General features: G+C 39.4%; 1 protein-coding gene across 1 annotated transcript in view; it reads left to right on the top strand.

The window, feature by feature from the left end:
* The window catches only part of cdkal1 (CDK5 regulatory subunit associated protein 1-like 1), a 202,331-nt gene that overhangs the window by 72,568 nt on the left and 113,306 nt on the right, over window positions 1–16,457 (top strand). The window contains exon 8 of the mRNA XM_029505241.1: window positions 12,554–12,657. Coding sequence (XP_029361101.1) covers window positions 12,554–12,657 — 104 coding nt within the window. The remainder of the gene's footprint in view (window positions 1–12,553; window positions 12,658–16,457) is intronic.

The raw sequence follows: 16,457 nt of genomic DNA, 5'->3' as shown, positions 1-16,457 counted from the left end.
CAGGAATACAGCCCCTTGTTAACAGAGGTGATGGCAAAATCAAGCTGCAGTTGTGTTGTTTGAGGGGGGGGTTATTGATGGGTTATTGGGAGACAGATTCCTGTTGGGCAAAATTACCAGAACCGGCTTTTAGATACTGTAATGCGCCATTCTTTTTTCTTATTCTGTAAAACAAGAAAGTAAAACCTCTCTCCACACTTATTCTTAAATAAAACCCATTTACTCATCAAAATGATTCCACATGGTGAGTTAAGGCTAACTGATGAACCGACTCTTCCACTCCCTTCAAGTCCTCACAACAGCCTGACTTAGTGTTTCACCTGGGATTCCCTATGAAAATTTAATTTCACGTTCAAATTGATTCACAATATTAGTTTCATTAAATTGCATATTCATTTCATTTGTACCTATTAAAAGCAGAATTAAATTGACTTTTTTCCACCATGTTAATTTCATCCCTGTCAGAAAATAAATTCATCGCAGTCCAGCTAGTCCTGAAATGCCCTCTGGCTTTATATTAAAGGAACATTGTCAGGTTTCTCCTAGGCCATTAGCACAGTTATTTTGAGTCGTCTTTACTTGACGCATTAATGAGCCAAAACTGTGTGGGAGCTTCTTTGAAGGTTCAGTCCAAAACCAGCATGTTGCATCCATGCTGTTTACAGTTATTAATTTTATTACCTTATACGGACACTTTACTGTACTTAAAGTTCCAGTGAGTATTGTAAAATTATTGAATGTTACAAATTGCAATGTGGTTGTTTTTAGAAAATGTCACAATGTGAGTCAAATTTAATGACAATTCAATTTCATTTTCCATAAGTTTTGTAATATATTGCAGTATGTTGTTGAGCAAATTTAAGTCTGTAAGGGGATGTTTGATTCATTCAATATTCCATACTTCCCAGTAATTATCAAATAAACACACAGCATAAACTTTATAATCCCTGTAACCTTGGCTATAAGGAAATTTAACATGCCACTTGAAGTTAAACAGAATTTGCTGAAAGCAAACAGAATAAATCACAGTTGAGCTTTTTCAGGAGGTTAAGCAGCTTTTGATGAAGGCAAAACTTCTAAACCATCTAGAATTTTGTATTTGTGACAGTAAGACAGAAAGCTTTTTTTCAGATGTTGTGTATGTATGTGATTGAATGGTCAGTGAAAGGTGAGGCAGCAGAGGGAATAGCAAAAAAGAAGCATATGGCATTTGAAAGAAGCTTTTTATCAACGGACTGAATCAGACTTGGTTGCTTTGAATTCCACCCTTCTCTTATTTCTGATGTTGACACCAACAGCTGATGTTGGACTTGCTCTGTAATTCTATGAAGATCTTGTTGCCAGTGTTTGGTTTTGCATGGTTTTTTACATTAAATTGCTTCTTTATGCAAACAGATAAGCCTGAGGGTAGAGTTCATTATTCATACTGTCTTAAACTGGAAAAGAGCTTCTTGTGTTTCTAATGCTCAGTTTTGTGTCCCAGTTTTAGCATGGCTGACAGTGGTAGGGAAGCCTGTTTGTCTGTCTGTGTGTGTGTTAGTATGGCCCTAGGCTATACTAATGGTCCCTTCTTGCTTCGTGTGTATCTGTGTGTGTTGTCAGTAACAGTAAAAGCTCTTTTGTGAGCAAGTTGAATCGTGATGCTTCAGCATCATAAACAAGGAATTTAGAGCCAGTCAGAATGGGTCATTAAATGTGTGTGTGTATTTGTAGCTGAAGATTGTGTGAGCCTTTGCCATTAGACTCCAGGCAGCCGTTTGTTTCACTGTTACAGCTGATTTCAATTCATTTCACTGTTTGTCTCTATGTTTTCCATGTAGTCACATTTTTGGCAGTCATCATCTCTGTTACTGTTATTACAACGTGCTAAAGTCAGGTCATAATGTGCTGTGACCCTAACCCAACAAGCAACCTGTATTTTCCAGGCAAGCAGGTAGACATGATGGCACAGGGGTATTAGGTAGGAGGCTTCTTTGGCTTCCAAACATAGGTGAGTAATTGCTGGAAGGTTAACTGCTGCCATGATGGTTGATTGACGTGTTGGCAGCCCTTCTGTCGCAACAGATAGTTAGTAGTTGAACTAATAATAACATAACTAATTGCACTTTGACATAATTTAGCATTATATTGAAAGTTATATCTCTGGTAATTTATAGTTCGTCTTTATCATTAACACATTAACATATACTCCATTTAAATACTTATCCTCATATTGCTGTAAAAATATAGCGCTTCTTCACAGCCTGCACATGATTCTCCTATAAATGCATTGCAGATAATAGATCAACGAATAAAGATGCTGACATCTGTTGAATAGAGGCAAACATTGAAGGATTTAATACAGCATAAATATCAACAGTCTTGATTTTTTTGTTGTGGAGGGGTGGAAATTGAGTTCCAAGCCTCACCCATCCAGGCAGTATAAAAGATAACCTTGGATTCCATACAGAATTTTATTCTTTTTCCTTTGTTCAGCTCCTTCTATTCAGTTCCCCTGTTTTTTTTCTTCCACCTTCTGACACTAATAATAATGTATTTATCTATTTAACAGAAAGCTAATTTAATCTGAACATTAAGCCACGGTGAATATTGTATGATGCCATTGTCAGAGTTTTGAATGGATGTTTCATACCTTTCAAACATGAATGTTTGGTTGGACGCTTCACTCACGATACATTGTATTTAATCTTTTTTTTCCTCCCCCTCTCTAGTTTTCTATTCCATTCTCTCTGCGGTTGGCTACACTCATTGGAACAAGGATTTGAGCTAGCTCATTTCTTACAGACCTTTATCCGTGCCAAGTCCTTGATTTCTACAATCAATAAAAATCACTTTAGCAAAATACACACAAAGCTGACAGAGAGCGAAAAGTGTCTGTGTTTGCGTGTTAGCATATGCTGTGAGTTTGTTTATGTTAGAGTTGGACATTTCATGTGTTCGCTGCGTGCTTCCTGTGATTTTCATCTGGCTGCCACAACTTCTCCATCCACTACTCGGGCCGACACAGTGGAATAATAGGTCTTATCAACTGACCTTTTCAAAGAATTATGTGACCCATTGTGCCCAAGGTGTAGTGTTCATGGCTATAGCCAGTGAAAGGAGAAGTGAATCTGGGGTTGCAGATGCCGAAATGGACTGAAAAACAATAAAATAGTAAGTAATAAGTAAGCAGCGGCAGGGTTAGCAGTTGGCCCTGACCACACAAGCAACGTCTTGCATGCCAGAGGGAAACCTATTACCTTGGGGATAAAAAGAAGTTGAACAAAAGTATTTTATGACTCCTGTTCCAGATCTGATGTATTACTTATAGAAATGAAATGACCAAAAGGAAAATCCAGATCTGAACTATACAGATACAATTATTTATAGATTGTATTCTAAATTTGCATAGAAAAGGAAAGAATGGGTGGTGAAAAGCTTTGCTGCCAGTGTGATGTCATGAAGTCACAGTTACATTAACCTGCAGACAGCTTTTAATGTAAAACAGCAGGTAATGTGGAGGCATGATGATACCAGGCTGAGGCGAGAGAGGTGTAGAGTGAAAGAGGAAAAAGGAGTGGTGAGGTAAACTGTCGAGGGCCCCCTTTGTGTACCTGTCTTTTTCAGTGTACACGTCTACACTGTTGGCGTAATCTGTCACAGAGTGCTCACCCTGAAAACTGTACACACTAACTTCTCTGCCCTTGAAATTGTTTCTGTTATATGTAGCTCTCTGACTTCCTTTTGGTTAATACAGAAAACTCTGATCTTTTCTTTGTTCTTTCTTCACAAGAATCCATAAGCCAATGGTTTTTAACTGCCTGAGTGAAACCGTGATATTTAACTTTCCAGGTAAAAACAATTGTTCAATACTCAGTTATCTGACATTGACAATTAATATAGCAGTACTTTTTCAGTCTTCAGCACCAGAAAGTCATGCTTCACTTCTTTTCCAATCCACAGTGCATTTCTTTTCGGGATTTGAAGCTTACAGCTCATTGTGTTTTTGATGCCAGAGGCTTCGACATGGCAGAGTAGAAAATACACAGCACAGCTTATTGGTGACATACCTTAGATTAAAGAAAATCACAAAGGAATTGTCGTGTCAGGATAAGGGAAGACGAGCCATTTTTTCAGATGAAAGCCTCAGCTTGAAAGAGAAAGTGGAAAGTGGTACAGAGAAGAAGACTGAGCAAATTGGGAAGTCATTAGTCGGGTTAAAAGCAAATTGAATCAGGGCCACTGTATGTGCTCTTTTGTAATTTGAATTTCTCTGGCAATTGCAGTAAGTGAATAAAGCCTAAGAGGATAAGGAGCCAGTCTTTAAATGAGATGCTATGGACAGGCACAGGGGTCTCTCCTTTTCCTATTTACAAACTGACCACACAGCAGGCATATCTGCTCCAGCTTGAGACTTCCATTCAGATTGTTATAGTCTTCAGTGGGGTTCATAAGATCTCCTCTACAGATACTGATGGTAAATAAAAAATGCTGAGCTGGCCCAGTTGATTCTAGTTTTATATCAAGATGGCAGGAGGCAAGCGACTTTGTAAGAGGGTTCATCGTTAGGGCATGGATGGCAACAGCCTCACTCACAAAAGCTGCTTAGCTGCTTAGTGCTTCAATAGGAACAGTATCTGAAGTGATCTCTGCATTTAGATCTGTGGGAAAGAAACCAGTAATTAGGGTCAGAAACTGTTATGCTTGTGCATTACCATGATGTGGAAGAAAAAACGAAAGAGAAACTCTTCCTCAGACTGTCAAGGCAGGATGTGATAAGACTGCACGAACAGCTTGTTGACAGTAATGTAGAGAGGTGTAGGCTGTTAGGTATACATGAATGCACGTTTGAGAGTTCAGTAGTGTAAGCACTGTGGATGCTGGTTTGCAGAGATGTGGGCAAAAGTTTTTTCAGATAAAATTGTTCAGACCCATATTATTAGCAGGTTGGAGTAGTGCATATGACGTGAGTGCTTTTCAACAGTAGCTCTGTTGACTTTTCCCATCAGATGGAAACATCAATGCAGTTTAATATAAAGTTGTTCTTGGTTGGTTTTTTATTATCTTAATAGGAGTGGTCTCCTCAAGGACAATGCTCCCGTCCACAGAGCCAGAGGGATCACTGTGTGCTGTGATGAGAAGGAAAATTATGTGAATCATGTTGCCGTCAGCAGTTTTTAATGTGGTTGAACTCTGATGGGGGGCTTTGGATCAACTTGTTAGGCAGCACTCCCCGCCACATCATCAACCCTAAAATGCAGGAATGGCTTTTGGAAGAATGGCGTTCCTCCCCATGGTGCAGATTTTAAGAAACAGTGCAAAAGAGCTACTCTGGCTGCACCATATTCACTTACCTGCTGCAGAGTTTCCTTTACCCTCCATTATCTCAAAAGCCAATATACAGGCCATGTTACACTGTTCTACTTGACAGCCCTTTCATTTCGTTGATTGTTGGTCAATGATTTTGTTTTCTCTTTTGTGTTTTTCTCTTGGAGGAGCAGAAGTGAAAATTCACAATGTGAAACAGCATTGAAAAAGGGTTGCGCTGCAGAAAAGTAGATTTCCATAGGAGTGAAGGGTGTTTACTCCAGGGCTCTTGATCACATTCTGATTGTGGGTGGTTGTGGGAATGCAATGATGAACATGCAATGATGTACACACAATCTGTTTTTATTTTTCCCCTAAACACACCTTTCAAATGCATGCTTCCACAAAGGAATTCCTACTATCTTTTATATTTATTTGTTTTTTTTTTTCCTTTTCTTTATTACACCAACACACACACACACAGATACAGACACTGACAGACTCCTACACACACATACACACACACACACACACACACACACAAACAAACACATACACATACATTGACAGACTCTCCCACACTTACACACACACACCTTTACTTGATATGTACCGTGATGGCCTTTCCTGCTGTTTATCAAACCAATGCATGGGTAGTTTTCGGCTCCAGTGGTCTGAACATATTATTCCATTTCCCTCTTTCCCACTGCTTAACACACAAACACACAAATACATGCCTTAGTCACACACATGCGCGCTCCCTCAACTGCGCTCCCCACTCACTCACCAGGAGAGACTCTGCTGCCCGCGGTAAATCCAAAAGATTGATGTGTCTCCTTGGACAAAATGAGATTGTGTGTCATTACAAGGCATTACATGACAGAACCCCTGAGTAACTGAATTAACTCAAGTGTGTTACACGAAAACACAGCGCACACACACACACAAACTGGTTGTGCAACGCAGCATCCTACATGCTTTCTTTCCAAGAGGTAAATGCTCCTACAGTTGTGAGACAGAAACATTAACCCAGTGATTATGCTTCTTTCCTCACACTCACACATAATGCATGACCTCTTTTTTTAGGGGGAAAAGTAATTGGTAACACAATCTTACCACATATTATATTGTCTAACCTGAAGATTGCAAAGCTGGTAGTGAAGTTGTCTGTACTGCGCCTTTCAATCTCTCAGTGACACCAAATCACTGTTGAGCCTTTGTAGTGAAACAAAACAGTTCAGCAATGTCATCTTGTTTGCGGCTGCTGCTTAAGTTTCACTCACATTTTTAGATTGACCCTGCTGTTGTCTTGCTGTGTACAAACAATGAGAAGGCAATCGACTATGATGTTATCTGAAATCAGTGGTTGAATGGTAAAATAAAATTCTCGTCCCATCTTTCAGATTTCTAAGGACTTTTAGAAGATACCTAAACTTAGACCTCAACGTTAAGAGGACCTCCGTACTGCTTTTTCTAGTGGATGTCAGTCACCTGAACCCTGGCACTGAGCTCTGGCACCACCTTACCTGCCAGGCACAGCTCAGACTATTGATCGCATACATTTGATAAACCCAGTGAAATAGTCAGCAATGCAAACACCCAGCAGTGAGCGAGATGGCAGATATTTTACAGCTTTGTAAGGAATGACAAAAGAAAAAAAGGAAATTCAATAATTGTTCTTCACAAAACCTGAAGTTCATTTCTCTGTCACCTGCACAGCTTCAGGTGTAAGTCACACACCTGTCCAGTGACTCAGTCAGTCAGAAAGGCAGCCAGTCTGGAACCAAGCTTTGGATAATGTGGTTTATTATTATGTTGTCAACTCAGGAAGGCAGGTTACTCAGTCAGTTTCAGGCTAAAATGTTCAGCAACATAGACGGTCAGGGAACAGATGAGATGATCAGCTGACCAAGCTGTGAACCGACTGCCTCACTTAAATAAGATCTTTATCAAGAGCTTTATCAATTTGCTGGTTATTCAGTAATAAGCAAACATCATGCCTGTATTGTCCAGTAACAATGGCCTGACTGATCTAGCACAAACACTGTCCTGAGAACTATCTCCAGACAAAACAAAAAGTTGGGAAAACAGTCATGGTTCCTTTGCAGACGTTGGGTTGTGGTTTCACACACATGCACATGCTCTCACACACATACACGTGCTGTTTTTCTCCAGCCAAAACAACAAGCAAGGCTGCTGTTATAGTTAGAGAAATCTAAGGTCAGCATGTGACACATTTAGTGTAAAAAAAAAAAAAAAAAAAAACAGAACAAAACACAGTGCTGTTTCAGTGTGTAACATTGGGAACACAAGACTAAATAACAGAATTCAAGAGGTCAGACACAAAAGCTGACTTCAATACTGAGAAGACGGGGCCCCACACACTGGTCTATTCAGAGATTAAAGCAAACACACATGTACGTGCATGTATACACACACAAACACACAGTCAACACATAGCACAAATAATACTAAATACATAAGATAATGATGTGGGAAGTTTGCTACAGTACACTATCTTATTGGCAGGGCAGAAAACAAGTTCATAACAAACTCTTCAAGGTAGAATACTTGACACTTTGATTTGTGTTCTTCACTGGTTTCACTCTGGTCAACAGCCATCTCTTAAAATGAATAAATAAAAAGCCCCTGAAAAATGTTGAGTTAACATAAAATCATAGTCTAAAAATCTTTGCGAAATTCAGCCTGTTTAAAGATCACTTTTTCTTGACAGAATTTTGGGAGATCTTCTAAGAAACAACACAGCATACTTGTATAAAAATGTTTTTTGTAAATGTAGATGTAATATGTCACCACAGTCCACATCATGGTCTAATTATATTGACATTGATTTATAGTTCTTGTTTGGTATTTTTGAGAACGCTTATGCTGTTGTTCCTCATACAGCTGTATTTATTTGCTTTTATGACTGGGCTAAGCTCTGTTTCTACTTAATAAACACCACATTTCTTTGCATTAAAAGCGAGCCAAGAAATTAGGCTCCACAAATTGGAAAAACTGAAATTTTGTGTTTCATTCCACATCCTGATCAGGGATTAAAATAAAAACCCCTCATTGAAGATGTAAGGAATGCAGTCTTTATCCAAGTTTTATCCAAATTCATCGAAGTCCCACAAGCAAAGTTCCCATGCAGCTTGAACGCGCCCACGTTCTTAATTGTGATAGTGTATGAAGGCTAAATTGAGTTTAGTTGCCAACCATTCTCTGAATAACTAATCATCCTCTATTCATTGCTCCTAATCGCTCTTTACTCCATTGTGTCAACATTCTTTGTTCCTTGACTCCACATTATTTTGCAACCTCCACTTTGACTTTGAGATGACACTAATAGTAAACTTACAGGATTGAGGCTTTGTTCGGTCTTATAATAGCAGTTTTACGATTTTGTTTGCTCATATACCCACTCCACCTCTCTCCCAGTCTCAACAATGAGTGCAATGAATAATCTGGCTTTCCAGTTTGCTAAGCGCTCAGACTTCCCTGCGTAGTTTAGGCTTTGTTTTCATAATTGCATCTTCAGGCTGACACAATACAAATGTACCTCCCCCCACACACACACATGCTGTGCACACATGCACACACACACTTACGCACACAAATTAATACACACGCCCTAATTTGTTTATGCACATGCCATTTTCTAACGTGGAAACCCTAAATGCTTATCATTGAGAAACTCCTTTCCTGCTCGACTCTCTTTCTGTCTGCGTCTTTGAGAAGCTGCACAAGGGAGCTTCCCCAAAGGGAATTATACTGGATTTGTGTGTATATGTGCATGTGTGTGTGTTGATGGAGGTTTTCAGATGTATGGAAAAACCTCAGGGCTTTCCTTTCTTTGTTACCTTTTCAAGGCAGCAGCCACACAATAGTCTCTCTCCCTCTCTCTCCCTCCTTCTCCCTCCTTCTCCCTCCCTCTAACACTAGCAGAGACACTAGGGAGGTAGCCTCTCTCATTGTAACACGTTGATGAACTACACTGTTGTCAGGTGCATCAGCTACCTCTGTGGTTTAATTAACTGGGACAAAACAGAAAGGAGGGGAGGACAGAAACAAAGGAGGGCAAGGATGGAGGCTTGATAACAAGGAGAAGTATTTGGTTTTAATTAAAAAAGTATTTCTCCTTTACAATACTGGACTGCTGTTGATCGTCATCTGCAGTTTAATCTCCTGTCCCCTTCTCTCCAACAGAAAGTAAAGGGGTACAGAACAAAAAAAAACAAAACAAAACCTCCATTCCAGCGCTACTTAAATACACAGGAAATGTGTATGAGAAAGTGATATCGCTCCTCTGCTTCAGTCAGCGTTAGTCTAAGGGTGCTGACTAGTTGTCACAGTCTGTTTAGACTGACGGAGAGGTCGAAACTGCTAATGTGTTGTTGTGATACTGGACGAATGTTGAGCAGCAGCGCGCTCCTACAAGCACATGGAGACACACACACACACACACACAAACAGGCCACTGTCTGTCTCTTGAGATTAATGTTGGTGTGATCCACTCAGCTGGGCCTGATCACATTAAGATGGATGGACCCCCTGGTGGTATAAGTGTGTGTGTGCGTGCGCGCATGCAGGGCCCCATCTGTCTGTGTTTTCTCCGCAGCTAGGTCCTGTGACCTAGCTGCCATCTTTAGTGCCCTCAACTAGGATAAGCAATACCCTGAGAGGGAGAGCTGGATGGATTTTTCTGCGTTGACATTAAAAAATGCTCTTGGCGTTTCAGATATGTTTCAAAATGATTATAAAGATGTTGTAGGTCGGTCAGTGGGCTCCTAATAAGGGTGTACCATGGTCCAGTAAGTGGAGTAGGAAAGAGGGAGCAAACGCCTATAGGCTGCTCATTCCCTAATCATGGATAGAGATGGAATCTTTTAATAATTCATCAAAATTTTTCAAAGATTGTGTCCTATCATGCTGCTCAGGCTGTATCTTTTCAGTGACTAACAGTCGTGGGCTGTGGTAAAACTTAGTGTTACCCTAGTGTCAATGTAACGCAGTGTCTGAAGGTGAACTTTTATAAGAAAAGCACGAGGCCTATTCATGACAGACATTTGCTTTGAGAAATATTTGAGTCTTTGTGTGTGGACTTCTGACATTTTTTTTTTTTTTTTGTTATTCAGTCCTTGTGTATTCAACAATCTTATCTTCTCCAAAGTTCTTTTCTCACCTTGATCTGTAGTGTGTCACCCTCACAAAGAAACCTTATTCCTCTAATACTTCTTTTCCATGTCACGACCCATCATGGGAGGACGTTTTGTACATCGTACTTTGAGTAGTACTTGGAAAAACTGGGCAAGGTTTGTCAAATTTACATGATAAATTACCGGTAGCATGACCGACAAGTACATCCCGTGAACGTGACACTTGATGTATCTGTAGTCCCGCAGGAGCTCTAAGCTCTTTGTCAGTTTCAGCTTCAGGGGAATCCTTGTTATTTCCCCATGAGTCTGTCATAGACAGATACAGGGTTTACGCTTGTTATCTGCAACTGTCTGATTTCACAGTCTCATAATAGCTGCCTTACGTCACCACATTTGATGGTTATTAATAATTGGTAAGATGTTTTTGTTGTTGAACTGAAGTGTACAAATCCCACGGCCAACCAATTTTAACATTGAAACACTTCTATTAAAGAGGATCAGGAGCTTTTGATCTTTGTTCTGTGTCAAATGCTTGCATTAGTTGTGCTGTATTTATATACGGTTGTGTTGTTTGCTTTGTCGAAATAGCTGGACTGTGGTCATCTGTTAGTCACAGTTTGGTTAGTTTGGAGGTTTTATTTAAAAGACCACATAACATGCTGCATTTTAGCAATGGGAAGATTTTGTGCTTTATATCGCTGTTAGCATATACAAGGTGAGCCTGGCTCCATAGGGAATTGAATTCTTAAAGTTGCTGTGTTAAAATTACCCTCATCTGAGTTATTCAGAAAACATAAGCAACAAATCTTGAAATGATATTTTCAGAGCACCACACTGGGATATTTGGAGTGAAGGGTTACAATTGATGATAAATGGCTCAAAATTTACATGTACTTATTTGCGAAAAAAGCTATTTTTCCTATACAATATTTTGATCCCGCACACACAACACCCCTACCTACAGTGATTATAATGTGTAACTTGTGTTCTTTAAAAGTTTGCTCCAGCAACAACAGCACCTAACAACAGCTGTTTTCAGATTTAAAAGGCAGAAAGTGAAATATTGAGTGAGCAGAAACCACTGTGATACCAACATAGTGTACATTTTTACCCCATTATGACAAATTGAAGGCCAAAAATGAAGCCTTAAATGACATAAATACAAAAAGCGCTACTAACAGAGGCCTTTATTATTCTTTTGAGTCGTGATTTACAGAAAGCATGTGAAGAAAAGCCCCCTTCATGCTAAAGAAAGACCAGAGTTGATGCCATGCAGTGCTTCTGGATCTGGTCTGAGGGTATATTTCTCCCTTTCTTCTGTTGTTTTCGCTTTCTCCAAATCTTCATCGTCATAGTCCAGCTCCCCGCCTTTTACAGTCCATTTGAATGAAGCTTCTCTACTAAATTCTAGCTAAACAACAATGTATTGAGTCTAATCTTTCCACAGCTTGCCTTGGTCAGAGAGACAGCTGTCCACGGTTATTTTGGACATAGCTGGAGTCCTTATAAACAGTTTCGGACACTAAAGGACAGTTTTGACCTCCTGCTATCTTCCCCTGCTTCTGCTCAATGGGGAATATGTGGATGAATAGATTTCATTAAAATATTGAAAAGTCTGTTGTGTTTATTTGTATATTTGTGATGTTCTTTGCCATTCAATGTTTTTCAACACATCAGTTCAGTAGATTCAAGTGTAACTAATGTTCATGGCTGGATTGGTAGCTTTTGAGATGCTGTACTGTTGATAATTTCGAACTGTGGTTTTGTAAAATATGTAAATTAAATATCAGAAGCAAATGCTTTTTTAATCAACTATAGAAGTAGAAGCAAGTATTAACACCTAGTGAACAAGTAAAATGACATTTTCTGCTTATGTGGAATTACAAAGAAATGAGCTCCTCTTACAGAATGCCAATTTTTTTTTTTTTTTTTTTTTTCAACACATCAGCTTTTTTGAACTTCTTGGCATCCAATACAGCAATCCTCAATGTCTGTGTGATCAGTTTGAACTGTGCCATTTCACTCTGAGTGGAGTGATGTTGCTGTGCATCTCCTTTTTCAACAGTAAAATAATGTTTCTGTCTTCCTCTTCTTGTGTGACTGTCCAGGTGTCTGAATGCGTGTACCTACTGTAAGACCAAGCATGCCAGAGGAGATTTGGCCAGCTATCCAATTGAGGAATTAGTGGAGAGAGCCAGACAGTCATTCCAGGGTGAGTACATTATGTCAGTCAAACATGTAAAAAGACACACGCTAACACAACATGACTATGAATTAAGGTTTCTATGCTGCGTCATATCAGAATCTTCTCTCATGCTAACACAATATGGGCTGTTGAATGTCTAGTGATTAAGCAATTAATAATGGTCTGTATATTTAATGTTTATATGCTGTGGAACTGGAAGTGCTGCTGTTGTTGAATTTAGATTCTTGGTGAGCCTGCAGTGTTGTGTTTAAGTTGTCTTTGTGTACCCTGGATTAAATTTGGTTCTTGGTGCTGTTGTCGACTGATTTTGCAAGTTTTGCGTCACTTGCACGTCACTGTTTTTGTTTTTGTTTTTTGTATGTGGCTGCAGCGTATTGCACGTCTGTGTGTCTGTCCTGTTGAGGGGGAGAGGCTTTAGTAACACATGTTGATGTTTTTGTTCTTGGGTAGAGGGTCCAGCCAGTTGGCTCTAGTTTGATGCCAGATGAACAGCTGTTGTGCCCTGGCATCTGTTCCTTGAGAGTAGACTCCCAGAATCCCCAAATGCACAGCAGGCTGTGTATCTATTAGACCCTGCAGGCAGGTCGGTCAAGGGCAAATCTCCACATTGATCTGACAATTCTCAATGCCATAGCATTTACTAAATATATAGCATTTTATCTGTGCAGTGACTTTAGTATTCCTGTACCCTGTGAAAGTTATTAGTCTTGTATTTAGTCTGTGTTTTGATTCTGTGTAAAAACACACTAATAATATTTTATTATATAATACCATTTGCTAACCTCTAAGCATGTGTTCATGTGAAATACCATTTTGAGGTCTTGATTTCCAGAGAGGAGAATAATATGCTGTGGCTAGTTGTCTCTTTCCATTAACATTTCATTGTTCATGCACATAATTAAAATGTAGTTCGACCTGAGAATTTAACCATGAATGTTTCAGAAGGACTTGGTTTTAAATCAGGATGAAATCACAGCTGGTTTACCTAATTCCTGAGAACTTTCAACAGCATCAACTTTAAAAACCCAATATGACTTTTAATGTATAACAGATGACTTTGATACATTTCTTTGCAACCTTGAATGTGGTAATTCACAGAGAGAATAGGATTGTAACACTGCAGCCATAGAAGAATCTAATGGGAACAAATCTACTTACAGATACAGCCCTTTGTTTCCCTCTGCTCCTTCTGAACAATGAAACTTTTGGCTTTAGCCCTTTCATACTTTACAGTGTTCTAGCAGCCTCCCTGCATGTATTCATGTGATCATAAAGAACACTTGTTGGAGTGTTGTACAGCCCAGTGCTGTAGGAAGCCTCAGCTAAATGACAACAGCCCCTTCTGTACGTATGGTTTTCTGACAACTTTTGAAGGCAAAGCTTTGAGGCAGTGGGATACAGCTGGTACACAAACAGACTGACAGGCTTTCTTAAATAATTTTAAAAGTTGTGACTCGTAGTAACAATGTTACTGCTGTTTCTGGCACAACCTTGGCACAACCTTGGTCTGCGTCTGCAGACGCCAGTAAGAAATTGACATATTAACCTGGAATTCTAGTGTGAGGGACGAACAGATATAAAGACGGTGGATTGAATTAATCTGTGGAACAACTTTACAATATATCAATGCTCCAAAGCGAAGATGACATGAATGAGGAGTCAGGAATTTTAGAGTGAGTCACTATTTGTCAGACAGAACACAACTTGAAATTATATCAGCGAAATGAAAAGCAAAAATATACCCTTGACAAGGGCATGGCTTTCTAAATCCCTCCCAGAACTTTTAAAAACAGCTGCATCCAAGCCACTGCATTGCCCGGGGGGTGGGCAGTCAAGGGCAAACTCACCAGCTGCTGGAACCTTGATGTGTGTATGTTTGTGTGTTTGCACACACGTGAGATGTGGGTGACGGCACAGGGCAAATATACACCTGCCCTTTACACTTTGCAAGAAATACTGATATGTCTGTTCTGTAACTTTTATGTAAACATTGTCCCAGGGTGCTGCCCCCCTTTTTTGTGTGCGTGTCTCAAAGTGCCATCCAAGTTAAAAAACAAAAGAACATAGACAATTCATTTACTGAAAGAAAGAATGAATAAATCTATTAACTCGTTACAAAAGAAAATATTAATTTAAGTTTAAGCAAAGTTATGATATACATGATAGTTGTTAAGATGTATAATGCAAAACAGAAATTAGTGTTAGGGTTTGTGTGTGAGTGTACGTGTTTGTGTGCGCAATCCGTTAATATACAGGAAGCATGAATGTCAGAGACAGTTAGTTGTTTTTAAAACAAAGAAAGAGGAAGCTGGAGGTTACTACCTGTCATGATTTACGGTCAGTTGGAACAAGACAGAGACAGAGATGAGTATTGAGAGAACAAGATGAGGTTTCACTTTCAGTCCACTGTTCTCTGCGATGGATACAATCAGAATCAATGCTCAACTTTCAAAACACATTGTTGTTCTTGGCCAGTTTTAGCACGTCATATCGCTGGAGCTCTTTTCAACCTTATTTTGTTGCTTCGTTTTTTGTAAACTTAAAACACACGCATAAATGTGAAAAGTCCAACATAAGGCGCAGTAAAATACTGTGTACTGTGTTATAATCGATTTCTTCACACACCTCACACACGCACACACACACACACACACACACGGTCATTGGCACGTGTGATAAGCAAGTTTCATCTCTGGAATAATTGGGCATCCACACCCTTTGGCCATCTAATATATATTTTGCTTGTCACTCCTAATACATTTCCCTTTTGTTGAACAAATAGAATAATCTGCCGCATTTATAAAGCAAAGGCATGCTGTGTATGCCATCAAGTATTTTTTTCGATTTGAAATTACATTATGGTAGTGCAGTAATGCCTTCTTTCTGCCCTCTTTCTCTCCCCTTTCTCTCTCTTTATTAGCCATCTTTTCCTTTTTGCAGACAAATTGAGCCTCACAAATAGGTCCTGCAATTTGATTTGCCGTTTGATGTCTTTTAAATAAAAAAGGCTGCACGTATGAATGCTAATTTTTATTGGCCAGTCAGCCTGCATTGGGAGTATTTGATTGGTATAACTCAGGGAACTTTGAAAGGATTTATGGGATTTATTCAAATGTGATTTGAGGTAAATAGCTCTCTTTCCATCTGGAAAAAAGTGAGAGTGAGTGCACAGCTTTTAAAATAATCTGAATTATTCAAATGTATGAATGTATAATTTTTAACATCAGAGAGGTTTGTTAATGTATGCAGGTAATGGAGGCTGAGGATGTCATAGGAAATGACAAGGTTGTAGGTGTGTGTGTGCGTGTGTGAATGAATGCACGTGTCTGTGTATGGGTGTGGAGTAAAGCTGGGGGTTCTCATGCCTCATTTTTGTGTGACAGTCACATACTGGGAAACAGTGATTGTGCGTAGGTTGGTGTGTGTCGTCTTAGAAGTGTGTATCCTTTTAGGTATTTGTGAAACAGCCAGAGGCATAGAGATATTTAACATATTCTTCTGGGTGAGCACTTCTGGAGATGGCAGTATCTCCATGAGATGAACACAGAACTAACATTCACCAACAGTCTGCCAGTAAACTACTGACTTTTCTCCTCCTCTTCCTTTCCACTTGTCCTCTGAATTAAAGCTTCTGCCTGGCCATTTGTGTGCTTCACTTCCTGCTCCCACTTTTTCCAGTTGTTCTCCTGTAAAAGCAATCTCCAAATTTATTTTTTTTCCCCCCAGTAATATACTTAATTTAAATTCATTGAAATCCTGTTTCTCCTAAAGGGAAATTAGGAACAGCTACAACACTATTAATTTTG

This window comes from Echeneis naucrates, chromosome 6 (assembly GCF_900963305.1).
Source record: "Echeneis naucrates chromosome 6, fEcheNa1.1, whole genome shotgun sequence".
In the NCBI taxonomy this organism is placed as follows: domain Eukaryota; kingdom Metazoa; phylum Chordata; class Actinopteri; order Carangiformes; family Echeneidae; genus Echeneis; species Echeneis naucrates.
This window is presented reverse-complemented; position numbering and strand designations above follow the sequence as displayed.